This window comes from Triturus cristatus, chromosome 1_2 (genome assembly GCF_964204655.1).
Source record: "Triturus cristatus chromosome 1_2, aTriCri1.1, whole genome shotgun sequence".
In the NCBI taxonomy this organism is placed as follows: domain Eukaryota; kingdom Metazoa; phylum Chordata; class Amphibia; order Caudata; family Salamandridae; genus Triturus; species Triturus cristatus.
The window spans coordinates 944,307,136-944,327,310 of NC_140580.1; the positions used below are offsets into that span (position 1 = coordinate 944,307,136).

The following is a 20,175-nucleotide window of genomic DNA, read 5'->3' on the forward strand; positions in this document are numbered from 1 at the left end:
GTGTGTTAGTAACATTGTAGCACACTAGTAGCAGCAGATAAGCCAGCACCCAAGCCAGCCGGGAGGAGCGTGCATCGCGCTGCTACTGCGGCTGTCAGTGTTGGTCACTGTACACTCCGCTTTGAGTAGCTGAGAGGCGCTATAATGCGTGAATATGCATTTCAGTGCAGTAATGTGGACCTCCACACTGAAATGCGTTATACTAATACCTGATGCCTGGTACTTGGCAGGGCTGCGGCGGAGGAACTGAGAACTGTAGGAGTTTATGGGCACAGAAAAGTGAGATGTCCTTGATGAGCGGAGATTGAGAGCTGGGACTATGAAGAGTGCGGTCAGAGACTGGGGGACAGGCCTACCTCAAGTGTATATTCCCCATGGCATTCAAGGAAGCTGTTTTGCATGAGAAGTATGTTGGGCATAACGGAGGGGAAAAAGAGGAGAACTTCGCTTTTCAGCATATGACCTCTGGGACTCGCATAGCAGTGCCAGTTCCAGCCATCATAGGGGAATAATTCAATGGAACTACTGGAGGTCACAGTGCAAGAGAGAGGCACAGTAAAAACCATGAGGCCTCTGGATGGATGCATAGCCTCTTCCCACATGAACTGTATAACAGTGCAGGATACATAATGTAGAACCACTGCAGGGAAGGCAACTCCTGTAATTGAGAGCCTGCTGCTCGGTGGAGGGCACACAACCTAGACCTCACATCAATAGCAAATGCCCTAAGGGAAGAAATCACTGCGCTAAGCCGATCACAGGTTTCTTTAAGAAAGCGAGGGGCGCTGCTCAGATCACACTAGACCCACCGGCCACCATGACAGTGAAAAGCATTGCTCTAATGTAGGAAGATCTTAAGATATGCCTCATGGAGATGCAACAAAATATGTAGAAAACCTTCCAAACCACCCTCCAAAAGCTGCGGGAGGAGCTAGGCAAAGATGTTGCAGACATCAAGAATGGCCTATAAGTGATGGGACAATGCATGGGCAGGACTGAGGAATTCATTGCAGCAGCAAATGAAACAGACCACGTGGTCATAACCACTGTATGCCACCTAGAATCACGCCTCCTGATCGATGAATAAATACAAAGATCTAGAGGACTGTTCTAGATGAGATAATATATGGATCCGTAACCTAAAGGAAGAAACAGACGGAGAATACATGACAACATGTGTTACGAAACTGTTCAGAGTGTCCTCCAAGCAGATACCGACCAGCACATAGACATATATAGAGCAAACAGAGAGGGGTGCAGGGCACAGGAGACAAAAGACAGATCAAGAGACATTGTAATGAAACTCTCTAGTTTCTTCATAAAGAGCGCATCGCGGTAATGACCCGCAAATCTAAGAAACTTCATTAATGGGACAGTGAGGTCTCTCTTTTCCAGGATCTTTCTGCCGATACCCTTAAGAGACAGAGAAAATTCATAGTGGTGACAGCTGAATTAAGGGGGAAAAAATTGCTACCACTGGCTGACACCTGACGGCCTCCAGTTTACGTAGAAATGCACCAAAAACACAATTCGAACCCCAGAGGAAGAGAGGACTAATAGGCTTATAAGATGACAACGGTGAGAGCGATCAAGAAGGGCGACCACCGCACAAGGAACTGAGAGCACTGGGAAAACCCACACCCACGGTGAGATTGAATAGACAAATAGGCCTACCCCACAAGGGGAACTGATTAAAAGACCACTAGCCGACTACTGGCCCCATTCAGAAGAGTGGGCTCACAGCACAAGGAAAAATCAATGGGCAGGGGTAAGATAAAAACAGGGGCTCGGGGGGAGAAGAAGGACAGTGTGGGGAATGCTAACATGACCGTCACTGCACAAAACACCAATACTATGCAGACCGACTTTGGTTGGGTAGACCTTAGTCGAGAAGATTGGATTATCACAGGAAGCTGGGATACCTACGACAATGAGACACAAATGTTTTGTTATTCATTTTACTGTTACTATTTGAGGAACCACACAAAACAACACATTCAGGCTGGGAAATGCAGGGGTGGAGGATCCCTGGGTCCATTATGTCCAAGACACCATCATTATGGTCATCGCTTTAAATGTTAGGGGACTTAACTCGTCACGTAAAAGATGTATGTTCTGGCTCTACCTCAATCACCAACAGGCCGAAATCATATTCTTACATCTCTTTCACGTGAAACACAAAAACTATCCTTCACAATACTGGGCATTAGGAACAACCAAGACAGCAGGAGTAGCAATATTATTTAGGAGGGACCTTCCCATTCAGGTACAACGTACCAAACGTGACAAAGATAGTAGGAGATTTCTACTATAAGTTCTCATAGACTAATTGCCCCACATGCTTATCAATATATTCGCACTAATTCACAACAAGAGGCATTCTTCTCCCAGATTCTGTTGTTGCTAATGGGCCCTGCAGCAGGAAGAAAAATAATTCGGGGGATTTCAATTTGATCTTAGACCTTGAGTGAGATAGGTCGCCACCACAACACACAAGCAGTGAGAGCGGCCTTCAACAAATTTAAGATATGCTTTGCTGATCTAGCCCTGATAGATTTCTCGCGACATACTAACCTAAATAATAAAGACTGCATGTTTTACTTGCAAGTTCAGAAATCATACACCTGATATATATACATTATTTACATCCTGGGATTTAATGCAAAGAGTAATACTCAAATCTGAGGGGACACTATCTTCGATCATAGTCAAGTGGACTTCATACTGTCAAACCTTAGGGCAGGCAAGAGACACAGAGTTTGAAGGTTCCTCCTGATATACTCTGAGACATTGCACCCAGGGAAGAATTAGCTTAAAGCCTATGCAACTAAATTATGGAAAACAAACCGGGAGACATCTCATATTAAACCCACTGGGAAATGTTTAAAGCAACTTTCAGGGGCATAGCCATCTCTTTGACAAACTTTAAATGCACACAAAATACTAGCCAGCAGACTTAGATCTCACAAAATGAGAGAATATATGCCAGGGTTGCAGGAATCTGATGGTAGAGAAGTCAAAGAAAAGTAGAGAAAACATGGTGTTTTGTGTACCTTTATAAAACTCGCTATCCCTCAAACAATGAGGACTCTGATGCTATAGCTTCCTACCTTAAAGACCTGCCACTCCCTGCTTTCTCCGCAGACTGGAAAAACCTGGTCAAGGAGCCTATATCCACGCAGGAAGCCCTGAACGTGATTAAATCACTGAAACCCCATAAGGCACCAGGCTCAGATGGCCTCACCGGAGCCTTTTACATTGAACTTGCAACATTATTAGTGCACCCTCTAACAGTATCATACAACTCTTTTCAGGAAACGTGGACAGGGATCCCCTCTATGAGGGAAGCTGATGTGGTGGTGATCCCTAAAATGGGAAACTCCAAGGAGAACTGATCATTATATTGGCTTATTGCCCTATTGAATAATTATTTCAAAATATTTACCAAAATATTGACCGATCGCTTTAATAATGTTCTTCCAGTACTAGAGAGCTATGTTCAGCCAGAGGCCCACTTTTGGGTAAATGTTGTCCTCACAAATAAATTCACACTTCACAAAGGTACGTTCCAGGAGTGCCCACTATCACCGCTCTTGTTTGTGTTAGCAATCGAGCCCTTCGCAATGCAAATACGTTCCCACCCGGACCCCAGGGGAAGTAACTTTGGGAGGGGGGATCATAAAATCAACTTATTTGCGGATGATGTCATATTGATGCTGACGGATACTGTGATATCCCCGCCGGCAGCCATGCAATGCTTGAGGGCCTTTGAAACTGTTTCCTGCTTTAAAATAATGTTTAATTGTTTGTAATAGATTCATCATCTTTGAAGTAATGTATCAATGTTTGAATTATTTAATAGTCAGTCACCAGTAGAGGCTTGACCAATAAACAATTATTTGGAATTGTCTAACTGAGTGTGTTGAACAAAATCCCTTGAAGGCACATTTACCTGTTACCTATTGTTCTGCCCAAGCCTCCAAGGGTATATTGGGTTTCCCACTTCGTTGCCACTTTAAAATAATGTGGACAAAGCTGAGATCCTGAACATTTCACTTTAGAAAGATCGAGAGCAGCATCTGAAAGATAATTTTCCAATAAAAAGGGCTAAACAGTACCTTAAAATACTTGGGAATTTACATAATCAAATCGGTGGACAAATGGACCAGAGCCAACTGGCCCAGATTGAAGGCACAAATCATTGTTGATCTGAATAAATAGAAGGGGTAATTTATCTTGTGAATAGGGAGAATAAATGTAATAAAAATGAATATACTTCCGAGGGTGATCTACTTGTTTCAAACTCTTCCGACAGCCATACCAAAACAGGAACTGCTGCCATTACAGGACCATATTGTCAAATTCATTTGGGGAGGCAAAGCTAGGATTATCAAAAAAATAATTGATGGCTCCTCCAGAGAAAGGTGGGCTAGCGCTTCCAAGCATTCTCAGATACTGTCAGGCAGCACACCTGATGATAATAGTTGAATGGTCGGTGCGAGAAACTGAAAAACGTTGGCTTTTCATGAGTAAGCCGGTGGCGGGCAGGGATGTCTGTGATGTCCCTTGGTTAATCAAACACCACAGGACCAAACCACTATACCTCTCAGGTGCCACCAGAACAGCCTTTCATGTAAGAGCTAAATAGAAATGAGATGCACTCCTGGTAATCCATTTTTAAACTTAAGTTACTCATTCAAACGTTTAACAGCGTGCAAAGCTTGCTCCGCCCTTCATCTCGTTGCGCTGCAACATCACTAAACCACGAGGGAACCAACCTTGGTGCCACCAAGCTGCACAGCCACTGCCTGAATCCAATGAATGAAATTCATGTCATTTAATTTCCTTTTTCCACTTTTTCACCATTCATTTTCATCCTTCTTTTCCTAGGTTCAATTCATTTTATTCAATCCAAGTTATGCGTCGATATTCAGAAAGAGGCTCAAGAGCGCAGAATCGGTTCCATGTCATGATTTATTTTTACAAACCACCTTATTCTCCTGTGTTCAACATATAATTTTCAATAAGTCCTCCTCTAATATAAGTTTTGCTTTTGTAAATAGGTAGTATTATTTTCTCTATTAACAAGAGGAGGACTTATTGAAAATTATAGCGCAGTCGCATTATGTTGAACACAGGAGAATAAGGTGGATAGAGAAGGGATGGGAGGTAGTTTGTCATATGGAAGCGGTTGCATATATATTACAGTAACTCTCGGCGCTCTACCCACAGGTCTATTGTTATTTCATTTGTATGTGCTGTTTAAAGTGGTGATTTGCAGTGTTTGATAGAAATGGTTAAAAGTATGCATTTGCTTGTATTTTTAGATGCCCCTGACGAAGGGAAATCATTCCCAAAATGCATTTGGTTTGTAAAAATAAATCATGACATGGAACCGATTCTGCGCTTTTGAGCCTCTTTCTGAATATCGACGCTTAACTTGGATTGAATAAAATGAATTGAACCTAAGAAAAGAAGGATGAAAATTAATGGTGAAAAAGTGGAAAAAGGAAATTAAATGACATGAATTGATTTGGATTCAGGCAGTGGCTGTGCAGCTTGGTGGCATCAAGGTTGGTTCCCTCGTGGTTCACCAGAACAACCTTTGACCTATGGGATACTGTCTCAGCGCCGTTGAAGCTACCACAGTTGCACCATATACACCAATTCATGTGAACTTGGGCTTTACCCTGGGGCTAGACACAGGGAGCTTTAAAACCTGGAGACAAGAGGGGGTGCCTTCTACTAGGGGACATGTTCACCACGGGCACAATCAAGTCCTTTAATGCATACAGTAGAGATTTTAAAATAATCGAACTTGAAAGACTATTGTACAGCCAAATATGGCTTTGGGATATGCACCAAGGGATGAGAGAGGCAATTAGACCACTCACATAATTCAAGAAGTTGCTGGGAAACTAAACCACGACCAAAGGTTTATTAGGGACACTTTGCAGACTCCTCACCAACGAGACGACAGACCAAAATGGCCATATCAAATAGCCTGTGAAAACGAGTTACTCCAGACATTTGGAGACAAAATTGGTCTGCACACTGGCAGGATCTCCGCAAAAACTTTACTAATGACATGGTACTTGATACCTTTTAAACTCAAAAAATACATTCCCTAATACGACTGATTGGTGCTGGAGATGCGGAATAGATTGAGGCACTTACCTTCACATTTGGTGAACTTGCCCACAGACAAATTGGTTTTGGCAGGAAATCCTTAACTATATAGACTCTATTCTGAGGATTAAAATACAGCAAGAACCCACCTTGATTTTGTCTGCCGTACTTGAGGATAGAGGGCAGGAGAGGGTGGGAACAAAGGCAAAGTGTTAGTAGGCCACCGCCTGGGAGCAGCCAAGAGACTAATGAAACTGTATTGGAAGAAAAAAGAGGCGCCACCTCTGGACCAGTGGGTGCGCAATCTGTGGCATACTATGGCACTGGAGAAACTGGCATATAATCTAAGGGAGTACAATAAATAAATAATCAATAATTTGAGAAAATCTGGTCCTCTCTAAGGGTGGGCGTAGTTCGCGAAGTAGCACTTCGCGAAGCTACGCAAAGTGAAGTTCGCACTACGCGAGCTACGCGTAGCACTTCGCGAACTGCGTAGTAACATGTTCGCACTGTGCAAGATGTTGTTTTCAATGATTGCACAGTGCGGACAAGCAACCGGCACTGTGCAATCATTGAAAATGGCATCTTGCACAGTGCGAGCTGTAGTTTTCTGCTGCTCGAGTAGATTTTTACTCGAGCGGCAGCTTTCTCAACGCGAACTGGTAGTTTCTCATCGCGAGCGGTCGCGAGCATACGCGACCCCTCGCAATGAGAAACCTGACCTCCTCGCGTTGGGAATCTCGCCGGGAGGTTTATTTTCCATGCTCGCGATCGCCAACTTGATGTTGCTGATCCCGAACAAGGAAAAAGTCTCGCCGGGATGTCATTTTGCTTGCTCGTGGTCGCCAACTTGACGTTGAGGACCGCGAGCAAGCAAAAAATGACCGCAGCACTACGCAACACTACGCTACGCGTGTTCGCACTGTGCTACGTGCAGTTCACGTAGTGCGAAGTAGCGTGAACTTCGCAAACTACGCGAGCGTAGCATAGTGCTTCGCCCAGGCTTAGTCCTCTCTCCTGAAGTATCTCATTTCCATACCAGTGTCCACGTCGATCCCAGGGTATGCCCAGCCACTAGGGATGAGAGCCGACTCAGTTTTAGTATAATATATGAAAAAAGAGGAGAAATAAATGGAGGCGAGGATTGTACCCCTAAAGGAAACTTGGACTTAATCTGACAATGCTTGGGTGTTGTGCGTGGAGGGGAGAAGGGGCAAGGCAGGTTCTTTGTAAAGTTTCTTTTGTTTTTGTATGTCTATCAGTTATACTAGACGCCTTGATGATAAGTGTATAGGGTAAATAAAATATGTGACTATGGAGTCGGGGGGTTATTGGCGAGGAAAGGACTAAACACTGTAACACACTGTTTTATGTTGGAAAATTCATTAAAATATGTTATACAAACATATAGGTCTTACAGATTTAGTGATTCTGCATCTTTTGTTAACAACAGCAAGGGGACAGATATTTAAAGCAGTCTAAATATTGCTTTGAAGACCATACACCACTTAAGAATCAGGTTTATAGGGGCATTAGTTGATTGATATCACAATACATCACAAAACCCAAGTAGACATCATCAAACAAAGCAAGATTCTACAATGCCTATTGCTTGTGCTTGTTAGTGATGCAGAACTGTCTTTTCCTGAAAGCTGGATAGACCCTTTATTCTAAACTCAATAATGCATATTATTATACAAATTAGTATGCAATCAGCGGGTTATGGCAGAGAGTAAAGGAGAATACAAACCAGGATATAAAACCATCACGAGAAGACCATTGATAAACAGCCTGCCAGACTGAGTTAGACATAGAGCAGGAATACAAGTGGACTCTTGGAATGGCACAAAAAATGCACAATTTACGGCGGACCTTTAGCTTGGAAAGGCTCCTATTACAATGAAGCATGCACAAAACCATTACTAGTGTGTTGATTATGAAATTGATTGATGTTTGGTTCTTTCTTTATATTTGGAGTGGCAGGATGAGTGCAAAGCTTGTCTGGGTGCGATTAGGGGTTGGCACTGATGTATATTTGTGGCACTTTCTTTCTCTCTCTGTTTCTTTCTCTTTCGCTTTTCCTATCCCTTTGCTATTGTGGAAGTAGATAGCAACGTTCTGAAAGCAATGATGTCAGACATTGTAAAATACACAGGGGCATATCATCGAGGGCTGAAGATATAATTATCGCGGCTTTAGCGTCCGTTTTCGGGCGAAAAGCGGTGATAATTATATCGCATCACCTCCCGTTTTGTTCACGCCTCGCTTTGCATCTTTGTGTTTATTTATCGCCGTCCTAGTAAATATGCCCCACAGTGCTGCCTTTTAAGCTTAATGCGCAGGGCAGACTGACTATTAAAACTTGGATCCAGTTTGAGTTTGAAGGGAGCTATCGGAAAGGCGGCAAGTGAGCAGTGTGCTCGACTCACCCCCTCAGAGAACCAACTCCTTTAGGGCAGTTCTGCTCCCTTGAAAGCACCTTCTACCAGCATCCCCAGCTCCCTTTTGACCCTTGAGATGGCACACACATGGTGAGCCTAGCGAAAACCCAAATGGCGGAGGTTGGACATCAGTGGGCTTGAAAAGGGACATACTATGGCAAGTCCAGCAAAGACGAGCTTTATCAGTGAACAAGCAAGAGTGTCAGCTCACATAAAAGGAGAAAGAGGGAGTTGATGGAGAGAAGGAAAGGAAATGGAGAGAGCCAGGCAGGAAATCAAGTTCATGATCGAGAAATGGAGTCGACCCCTAGCAAGGGAGCACTTCAGGAAGCTTCACCGTGAAGGTTGATATCTCCCATATTCCTCAACTACTTCCAAACAGGTGCAAGAAACTAGCGAGACTCTAAGGCATTGGTACGGATGTAGTAACTTGGTTAATAATTTGATATCTGACATGCGCTATGCAGAAGCTGACTGGTGAAGAAAAGGCTCCCTAGGGAAAGCGTCTTTGAGTGGGACTGATGCTACTGCAGAGTATCTGAAAATGAAGAAAGTCACAGTGAAGACCTTTGGGTAACTCTTTCTCAGCACTTAAGGACCTTTAGAAAGTCCCAAACTCAATAGTTTGGGCCTCATTTATGAGACTCCTTGCGCCCCAGGAACGTCACGTTTTGTGACGTTCTGTGGCGCAAAAGCCTGCGTGATAAAAATTATCAGGCAGCACTAAGCCACTTTTTTGGCCTAATTCTGCCTGATAAATATCAGTCCCTTTAACGCAGTGTTCTACGTTAAAGGGGCGTGCAATGGGTATTGCTGGGGGCGTTCCCAGCAACATCCATGGCCTTTTGACACTGCTCCAGATGTACGAGAAATCGTAAATATGAGGCAGCACCAAAAGCTTAGCCTCCCCATGGGAGGCGTAAGGGAGGCACAACGAGGAGAAATATCTTTATTTCTCCTCGTTTTTCCCTTTTCTAAGTGTGTTGCAATCTGCAGCACACATAGAAAGAGGAAAAAGCCTCCTGTGATTATTTTTGTACAGAAAGGTTTCCCTTCCTGTACAAAAATAATAATCCCGCAACGCAGGCACCCTTGCACCATGGTGCAATGGTGCCTGCATTGGCGCACGGCAGCCCATTGTGCGCCGGCGCAGGGGGAAAGGACAGGAATGAGCTGTATCTAATAAATACGGCGCATTCCTGCCCTTTTCTTTTGCCGTAGGGCAGCGCAGTAGGAAGGCCTGCTGCACTGCCCTACGGCAAAACATCATAAATGAGGCCCTTTGCATTTTGGATTGGAGCACCTAAGAATCTGAATGCATGGGCTCATGGAAGGAAGGCTTATAGCTGCCTTGGGGCTCTTTAATGTATACTCAAAGGGCCTGATTCACAAAGGACACTTTTTTGTAAGTTTACGTTTGTTTTGGAATGCACGAAACTGAATTTTAATAGTAACTTTACGAGCGCTGGGGCTCCGCAGTAGTGGCAGAGAACCCCGCACATGAAAAGATGCTGCATAACTATCTTTCTATATGCGTTGTTCTCTACCCCGACTGCGGAGTCTCTGCACTCGTAAACCTACTATTAAAAGCTTTTGTGAATTCCAAAGCAAATGTAAACTTACAAAAAAGTATAAGTTTACCTTTGTGAATCAGACCCAAAGAGTTCATTTTAGAAGCTTACCCTACAGAATAGTGTCAGTACTTGACTGATTCCCAGATCACTGCACCTTATTTGCTAACTTTGTCTCAGACACTTAGGGGCACATGCATCAAGCTATTTACCGTTTGCGAACGGTAAAAAGCCATTTCCGTGGCATCAACCCAAAATCATTCGCAATATAGGTCATCGCAATTTTTGCAATTACTTATTTTGCGAATGTAGTTAGGGAATCGCAATTTGTGATTTCCTAAATGCAATGCAAGAAGCATTCCCAGAATGCGACTTTGCATTAGGAATCGCAAATTAACATCAACTTGAAGTTGATGTTAATTTGCAAATCCTTATAAAAATGCACAAAATTGCATTTTTCTAAGTGCCATGTGGCAATTTGCGATTTGCTATTAGGGAATGTGTAGGAATCGCAATTTATTTTGTGATTCCTTCATGCAAAAGGAATTGCAAGTTCTTAATAATCGCTATTAAGGAATCGCAATTCCTTTGCTTGATGCTTGTGCCCGATAGACAGCAATCCTGTTTGGGTTCCAGAGTAGCGTGCTACCTGCCAAAAAGCGCTCCAACACCTCATCAGGGTTAGCAAGCTCTATATAAATGCAAACCCTTCCCTCCACTATCCTTTTCAATCCACGTACAGACTAACTTGTCCACCACCCCAAAAAATTATTTCATATTTCCCTATATTAATTCAACACTGATTTTATTTGGGTTCCGGCATAGAGTGCTACTTGCCAAAAAAGCACTTTGATGCCTCGTCAGGGGTAGAAAGCGCTTTATAAATGCAATTGCAATTGCAATTCACGGCAAAGAAGGTGAACCAAAAAGGAAAGGCCATTGAGTGCACAAAACATACAAATATGCCCCAGTCTGATGCCCCTTTCCATCCCTTCCCTCTCCAGGTGCATAACCCCCTAAGGATCCAAACAAGATGGGGAAATTCAAGAGCAGTAAATCAAAGGCAAAGGGCCAGAAGTCCAATGATGGTTAGACCTCCATGGCCGGTACTCAAATGGTATGCTGGGTCCTTGGCAAAAAGACTCATAACAAAAGGGATTTGAAGTGCCCCAGGAGTATATTAGTTTTTCAGTCAGTAGGGACCCCCACATAGGTGCTCAAGGTACCGCTGGTCACAGAAAGGAGGTGTTCTCAACTAAGTGCCAAGAAACACCCACCTGGTATTATGGACTATCTTCAGTAGTTAAGGGGGACTCTTTGGTCAACAGGATTCATAGGCCAGCAATCTCATGTGGACCCCAAAAATATGTACAGCAAGGAGTGTGGCGTTGGAAAATACACATGTGTCCCTTCTCCCCCAGTGACCCATTAAATGGATAATAAAATCAAGACTGGATAATCTATCCCTGGCACAGCAGTATTGAGAAGGACCACTTGATCTGCACTAAGAAGGTGCTGCAGGTCAACCAATGAGCTTGGCTTACCCATAGGCATTGACGTGCCCTGCCTTGGACTGGAAGCAAGTGGCATTATCCAGGACATTTTTGAGAGGGACTCTCCCACTGCCCAAACCCATGTGAATCCTTCACCCGATCAAAGTCCTCGCTTTTATTTGGTTATGTGTACTTGTGGATTGGCCAGAATGAGGTCTATGTCCCAGCCAATTCCCTGAAGGTCAGTTAGAAACATTTCCCCAAACCATCCTTTTTCCCTTGATGTTTAACTTTGTTTTGAATTTCATTTGTGATAATTTCCCATTTCCATAACCGTTGACACTTTTATCAATTTTCTTTATTTTTGAAGATTTTGTTTTTAATGTATTCTCCTTTTACTTAAAGACTTTAAGTTTCCACCCAAATTTATTTCGTATGTGAGTAGATATTTTTCTGAGGATTGTCATGTTTCTCAGGCTAAACTACTAATCTGAGCCAGAGTTGCGGTTATTGAAACATTTTAACCTCTTTGGGTCTTCAATGTACACAGTGAGTTCATCGGCCGCTGTTGCCATCAAGATGTTGGTAACCTCTCACCAGAGCCTAAAAGCCAGATCTCTGGATACCCTTCTGCTTAGGGCATCAGCCTGTACTGCATACAAATCGCCATGTCTGGTAAAGCATGTTAATTGGTCACCAGAGATGGTGTTGAGTGAATCTCACTGATCATAGACTCAAACATTCCAGGCAAGGATGCCCCAAAGTACGTTGGCATTTTATGAAATGATGATGATGTCTCCAAAGAAAGATATTTGTGTTCTGCTGTCTGTCTCTAATGCGTCTCTACATGGATCCTCTGAGCTCACTGACTCTTTCATTCCAGAGGATCATCTTGTAGAGAAGAAAAGTTGCTCCTCCAGTTCGGAGCGGGTATGTGAGTGCCAACCGGGCAGGTTCTGCGTCACCCCCGTCAGGAGCACTTGCGCACGATGCAAACCGCACTTAAAATGTCCACCTGGTTTTGGAGTCACAAGCAAAGGTAAAGGCTTCATATATTTGGCATTTTTAATGTTGAACCGGTGGTAGCTGCAGGTTAAAAAAAGGAAGAACAATGATTATTCATAGTTTTGGGCTAAACAGAAAGGGGCAGATTTACAAGAAAGTGACGCATCTATAGAGATGCGTCACTTTCCTTGCGCCACCCTAGAAAATGCTTGCGCCACCATGGATGCGCCGTATTTACAATACGGCGCACCATGCGGGATGGATTGACAGATGCGTCAGAAATTCTGACGCATCTGTTGGGGCAAAAGTCACGCATTGCTGGAGTCGTGTCGCAAGCACGATGCAACTCCAGCAATGCATTTTGTGGCCTATTCCCACTACACTGTGTTACTCCTTACGCCTGCTTCAAGCAGGCGTAAGGTTTTGACGCAGTGGCGTCCTAAAAGTGACACAGTGAAATCTTGTAGATTTCACTGCGTCACTTTTATGTGGCTTTCCTGCGTGGGAATGCCCTCCTGCATACATTATACCTGACGCAGGTATAATGCGACGCAGGGCTTTACAACGTGACACATCTCTCTAGATGCGCCACGTTGTAAATAGGGCGCATTGTTTGCATAGTGACGCAATGGCGGCGCAAAGAGGCACAAGGGGTTTGTAAATCTGCCCCAGAATTCGTAAGTGAAATTAAACAAACCTGTAAATGACAATAAGATATCATTTGTATACATGAGATGCAGATCAGAAGAATGCTGTGCGGTGAAGGGGTTTACAACGAGAACTAAGGATGGGTGCAATTGAGGAGGATATTTTCGGGGTTATGAGTAATGAATGAGGAGAGAAGAGGGGTCCTGGTTGTATGTATCGAGGGCATAGCATGTATTACAAATGGAAGTGGGCCCAAGCTGCAGAATTGAGATAGGAAGGGAGACAGGAAATGTAAGCAGAGGTGGAGGGCTCGTGGGAAAAGTGATGGGGCAGTGGAGGGAGACTGCAGGTCTTTGGGCGGGAGAAGGGGAACCAGTGTCCTCTTTAGGTGGGTCCAGCAGACTAATGCCGCCGCGAGGTTCTTGATTTTCTTAGTGAAAATCTGGTTTGATTGATTGCCTCATACCTACCAGTTGAATGGTTTCCTATGGAACTCTGCTCTGCAATGCTCAACAGTGACTCCTACTGGTGTTTCAAGGAACTCGAAGAGCACTAAACAGTAGGGGCGTCCTTTACGTGGGGCGACCTTGGCTCTGGAATAAGCTGTCCACTATATGGGATCAGGTGCTAATAGACCTCTCTTGGGGTTGACCTCCCCGCCCATCGTGTTAAAATGGAGTGCTGTAGAAGCGAGGCTTGACATTCTGTTTTACTGTCTAGGTTGAAGGTGGTAATGACAGATCTATTTGATTCTTCTGAAGGTGTTGATATTCATAATCTATTATTATTTGACTAATCAGCCGACACGTGTTTCGATGTGACCTCACAGACCATAGATCTTTCTCAAGGCACAATTTTGGTAGCGTTCTTCATAAAAATAATGCTGTTTGGTTAAATATCTCAAGGTCCATTATATAATTTATCCTATGGTTTTGGTCCCCAGTAGATGTCCCTAGTCTCCTGTCATCTGTAAAGACATGAATTGATAGCAACCTCGCTCACTGGTGATAATGCATAGTTAGTTTTTGTTATTTGTAAAGGTACTGCCCAAAAGGACACAGTCTGTGAAAAGTGCTCACCTGGAACTTCCTCCAACACGTCCTCCTCCACAGAAGCCTGCCTACTGCCCACAGAGTGAGTAATCAGCAAACAATACCCACTTATTGCGCTTTTGACTTCTTGCTATTGTTTTCACTATAAGACCAAACACGATTGTTTTGTTATTTGGCAATTTCATAGGAAATGTTTACAGTTATTTCTTTTTGCTATGTGATGCTTGCACCTTTGGAGTAGCAGGGAAACAGCGAGGGCGAGGTCCTTGCTTTGGACACATGGTAACATCTATGTTTCTGGTCATTTTGGTGGGTTTTCTGCAAACATAATGTGTGGGATTTCTTATTGCTGGTTTTTTAGGGCACGAGGGTTATGCTGTTTGCTGAGGGACATGGGGCTCCCGTGTTCTGCTTGCATAAGGAGGTGCGCTTTGTGCACTGTTCATTTAGGTATTGGGATTTTCTGGGGGCGCCCCTGTCATGCTTTTTGTCTTGGGGATCCCAGATTTGGATTGAAGAAGCTCTGTATGCGATACATTTTGTTGGTGGTGGGGTACTTCTGTGTACAAGGTGACGCGTATGGAATGTGGTGCATTGCCCGTTTAGGGGGCGAGGGGTTCATACGTGCAGGGGTTCGGTTCGGTATGGAGTGTGATGCATTGTCCGTTTAGGGGTCGAGGGGCTCCTAGGTGCAGGTGTGAGGTTGGGTATGGAGTGTGGTGCATTGTCTGTTTAGGGGTCGAGGGGCTCCTACATGCAGGTGTGAGGTTGGGTATGGAGTGTGGTGCATTGTCCGTTTAGGGGTCGAGGGGCTCCTACGTGCAGGTGTGAGGTTGGGCATGGAGTGTGGTGCCTTGCTGTTTAGGGGGCGAGGGACTCCTGCATGCAGGAGTGAGGTTAGGTATAGAGAGAGGTGCATTTTCTGTTTAGGGGGCGAGGGGCTCCTGGGTGCAGGAGTGAGTTTGGGTATGCAGTGTGGTGCATTGTCTGTTTAGGGGGTGAGGGCTCCTATGTGCAGGTATGAGGTTGGGTATGGAGTGTGGTGCATTGTCCGTTTAGGGGTCAAGGGGCTCCTACGTGCAGGTGTGAGGTTGGGTATGGAGTGTGGTGCATTGTCCGTTTAGGGGGAGAGGGGCTCCTACATGCAGGTGTGAGGTTGGGCATGGAGTGTGGTGCATTGCTGTTTAGGGGGCGAGGGACTCCTGCATGCAGGGGTGAGGTTAGGTATGTAAAGTGGTGCATTGTCTGTTTAGGGGGCGAGGGGATCCTGGATGCAGGGGTGAGTTTGGGTATGCAGTGAGGTGCATTGCTGTTTAGGGGGCGAGGGGCTCCTGCATGCAGGAGTGAGGTTAGGTATGGAGAGTGGTGTATTGTCTGTTTAGGGTCGAGGGGCTCCGGGGTGCAGGGGTGAGTTTGGGTATGCAGTGTGGTGCATTGTCTGTTTAGGGGGCAAGAGCTCCTATGTGCAGGTGTGATGTTGGGTATGGAGTGTGGTGCATTGTCTGTTTAGGGGGCGAGGGACTCCTAGGTGCAGGAGTGAGTTTGGGTATAGAGTGTGGTGCATTGTCTGTTTAGGGGTTGACGGGCTCCTACGTGAAGGTGTGAGGTTGGGTATGCAGTTTGGTGTATTGTCTGTTTAGGGGGCGAAGGCTCCTATGTGCAGGTGTGAGGTTGGGTATGAAGTGTGTGCATTGTCCGTTTAGGGGTCGAGGGGCTCCTACGTGAAGGTGTGAGGTTGGGCATGGAGTGTGGTGCATTGCTGTTTAGGGGCCAAGGGGCTCCTCATGCAGGGGTGAGGTTAGGTATGGAGAGAGGTGCATTTTCTATTTACGGGGCGAGGGGCTCCTGGGTGCAGGAGTGAGTTTGGGTATGCAGTGTGGTGCATTGTCTGTTTAGGGGGTCAGCGCTCCTAAGTGCAGGTGTGAGGTTGGGTATGGAGTGTGGTGCATTGTCCGTTTAGGGGGCGAGGGGCTCCTACATGCAGGTGTGAGGTTGGGCATGGTGTGTGGTGTATTGCTGTTTAGGGGTTGACGGGCTCCTACGTGAAGGTGTGAGGTTGGGTATGCAGTTTGGTGTATTGTCTGTTTAGGGGCGAAGGCTCCTATGTGCAGGTGTTAGGTTGGGTATGAAGTGTGTGCATTGTCCGTTTAGGGGTCGAGGGGCTCCTACGTGAAGGTGTGAGGTTGGGCATGGTGTGTGGTGCATTACTGTTTAGGGGGTGAGGGCTCCTGCATGCAGGAGTGAGGTTAGGTATGGAGAGAGGTGCATTGTCTGTTTAGGGGCGAGGGGCTCCTAGGTGCAGGAATGAGTTTGGGCATACAGTGTGGTGCAGTGTCTGTTTAGGGGTCGAGGAGCTGCTGTGTGTTGCTTATTTTCAGGTTGCATTTGGTTTTAGGGGGATCTGCGGTCAGGGTTTTTTTCTTAGTTGGGGAGGGGAGCTTCTGAGGGCTGCTTCTTTCAGGGCGAAGATCTCGTGCGCTGAGGATTCAGATAGATGCTGAGTGGCTCCTGGGGCACCTGTGTGCTGTTTGATTCATGTTTAACAAGGGGCTCCCCTGTTTCTGTTTTCCTTGTTTTCTTGGTAGAGGTGGCATGGTGTTTCTATGTACTGCTCATTTGAGAAGTTCTTCTTGTTGAGGGAGAGGAAGGTACAAGGGTCCTAGTTGGGGTATACTGTGCTCACTACTTGTTTGCTTGTTTCACAGTAGGTACCAGTGATGAGAGATGATACCAGATGGAGTTTTTTTTTCAAAGGGGCTTATGTATGCATGTGTGCCCATGGCTGATGAGAACTCTTACGTGCTAGGTGTAGGGATCCTGGGGGCTATTATGTGATGCTTCTTTGTGGAAAAATGGAAACTAGGTGCTGATGGTCATGGCATTCTTTATCACCCACACCATAATCAAGTTCTACTCTTGTTGATACAAAGTTTGCCAGCATTTACATTTAGTGCCTGTGCTATTAATTCATATATAACATATCATCATATTTGTTTAATGCCTCCAGCTTGTTATCGGTAACTTTATTGAAGTCTTCCATAGTGTAACATCTTCCCCACCCCAGGTACTTGCCAATAACTATGCCACACACAGAGATAAGTATAACATGCTTTATTCTTCTGCGTGTAACCGCAAACTCAACATTCTAAACCTGCATTCAATGCACTATGCTCTAATGCTTATGTCACAGTTCATGAAGTCCATCAGGAGCTACAAAAGGTTCCATCATTACATGCTCACACGACACTACTTCTCCCCCATTGTTAAATAAAACATTTAAATTATTTACAAATATATACAATTAGAGCTATTCAATGAGTTATCGTGGCACATGGATCACATATGCCGACCATGTCTGCGGAAACTGGGGTCCAGCAGTAGAAATGTCCATGACTGGCGTTGGTGATGGAAAGACAGCAGCGGTCAGGGGTTCTTTGCTTGTCTTTTGTGACCCAGTCTCTGCAATGACATAAGTGGCTGATGAGCAATGAACCACATAGATGAAATGCGAGGAATCTTACGTAATAGACTATCCAGGACCCTGGGCGGTCACCATGTGTCCTTTGCTGGTCACAACATGAAATGGTTCAGCATTGAAATGAGCATCAGACTTTTATTTTCTATGCTGATGTATAAGAACTTGATCACCTTTTGTGAAGGTGACATCTCGTGCATGTCGTAGCTTATCTGCATAGGCTTTTATTTACGTCTTATGACCCAAGTCTTTCATGTGTGTTTCTTCCTCGGTATTTGCTCTTCTGCTGATTCATTGAGGTGACTTGGTCGTCATTGCTCTCCTGATCGTCAAGGTTGCAGAGCTTTCACTGTGGTCGAGTGAGGGGCTGAGAGATAAGCTAGAAGGGTGAAATTTAGAACAGCTTAGAGAGAGCTTTTCTAATGCAGCATGCTGGACAGCTTTCTTTAGAGTACTCATGAAACGTTCGACAAGGCCATTGGCCTGCGGCCACAGAGGAGTGCTCTTCTGATGCTTCACATTAAGATGACTGAGAAAGGCTTTGAATTCCAAAATATTAAAAGGTGGGCCGGTGTCAGACTTTAAAATTGCAGGAACAGTCCAGGTCGCAAAGATGCTGTCTAATCTCTTAATGACACGTTCTTGAGTGATGGATGAGAGCTCTTCCATCAATGGAAAACGGGAATGTTTATCTAAGATTGCCATCAGGTGTTGTCCATTGTCAAGAGGACCAAAGAAGTCCACTGCAATTCTTTTCCCATGCATGTCTTCACAACTCTGACATGCTTAACTGGTGTTGAGTGGTTTTCGACGACAGGCAATTGAATAGATGACAGGCCTTTAACTCCTTTTCAACCCTCTCGTGGAGATGTGGAATCCAGACTCAGTCTCTGAGAGCTCATTTGGTGTTCTGCCTGGGCCGCGATGCTCTGCATGGGACACTTCAATTATCTGTTGTTGCGCACTCTCTGGAATGACAATTCTCAGCCCTTGTAGAATAATACCTTCCTGAGTAATGGACAGTTAATCTTTGACATTCTTAAAATGTTGATATTGTCTGTCGCTGGTGAGAGGTTGAGGGTGCTGGTACCAAGACTGATGTGTAATGTCTTTCAGCTTCAGCATGCAACTATCTTGACTTGTGGCAGTGAGAATTTGATCTACCAAAATGGCACCTGGAGTGCTTGATTTCACTATGATATTTATGTAGGCTTCAGCCGTCTTAGAATGGGTGCCAGGGCATTGTAGAGGCACTTGTGAAAAGTAGTCGTCAGGGTTCTAATCTTTCTCTGGACGATGCACAATGGTAGTTGTATTCTTGCAATCGCAGACCCCAATGTTCAATGTGTTGAGGCATTTTTGCTTTTGGATTTCTAAACATAGTCAGCAATGTTTGATGATCGGTCACAAGTGTGAAGCGCTTCCCATACAAGAATACGTCGAAATGTTCACAAGCCCACACCACTGCCAAGCTCTCTTTCTTAGGTTGCAAGTAAGCACATCCAGTTTAGGACAAACTTCGGCTGGCGTACGCCACAATACGTCTTTGAGCATTGTGTGTCTGCTGTGCTGTGCAAGGATGGCGCACAACATGACAGGAATAGCACCAAGAACAAACTTAATATGAATCTTTGGATCAACATATGCCATTTCAGTAGCAATCTCAATAGCTTGCTTGATTTTCCGGAAGCATTGCTTGTATTCATGTGACCAAAGAAAAGAAACATTCCTTCTAGTCAAGTCTCTTAATGGTGCACTGACAGTGGCAAAGTCTCCTAGAGCCATAGCTGGCCGTGACAAGAAATGAACGTAACATGGAAACATCTTGTGGGGACTGGCAGTTGTCAGCGCTTGCACTTTAGCAGGTTCAGGTGTCAAGCCCCCATCAGAAATGATATGGCCAAATAATTTTAACTTTGTCTTATGGAGAGCTCATTTCTCAGCATTCAAAGTTAAACCAGCATCAGGGAGCAATTGGCACACTCGAGTGAGAGCTTTGTCATGCTGTGTAGCTCCAAAAACCAACATGTCATCATTGTAATTGAAAGCATTCATGGCTGTATGATAGGTTGAATGACAGTTTTGAATAGCTCTGCAGCTGATTTCACACAAAAATGTAGTCTCTCTTCACAGAACGGACCAACATGTGTATAAAAGGTTGTGATGTACCTACACTTCTCCTCGAGTTCCAACTGATTACATCCTTAATTCAGATCCAGGCGAGAGAATACCTTTGTCCCATTCAAGTGTGTTATCATGTTGGCAATGCTCGGACCTGGATGATATTCTCTTTCAATGCCCTTGTTTGCTAGTAGCATATCAACTCAGATGGTTTCATCTTCTTCACTGTTCTTTTTGGGT

General features: G+C 44.7%; 1 protein-coding gene across 2 annotated transcripts in view; it reads left to right on the top strand.

Annotated features, from left to right (window-relative positions):
- The window catches only part of TNFRSF8 (TNF receptor superfamily member 8), a 199,830-nt gene that overhangs the window by 75,440 nt on the left and 104,215 nt on the right, over positions 1 to 20,175 (top strand). For both annotated transcript variants that reach the window (XM_085615434.1, XM_085615436.1), the window contains exons 4-5: positions 12,518 to 12,673; positions 14,328 to 14,421. In XM_085615434.1, the coding sequence (XP_085471560.1) occupies positions 12,518 to 12,673; positions 14,328 to 14,421 (250 nt within the window). The remainder of the gene's footprint in view (positions 1 to 12,517; positions 12,674 to 14,327; positions 14,422 to 20,175) is intronic.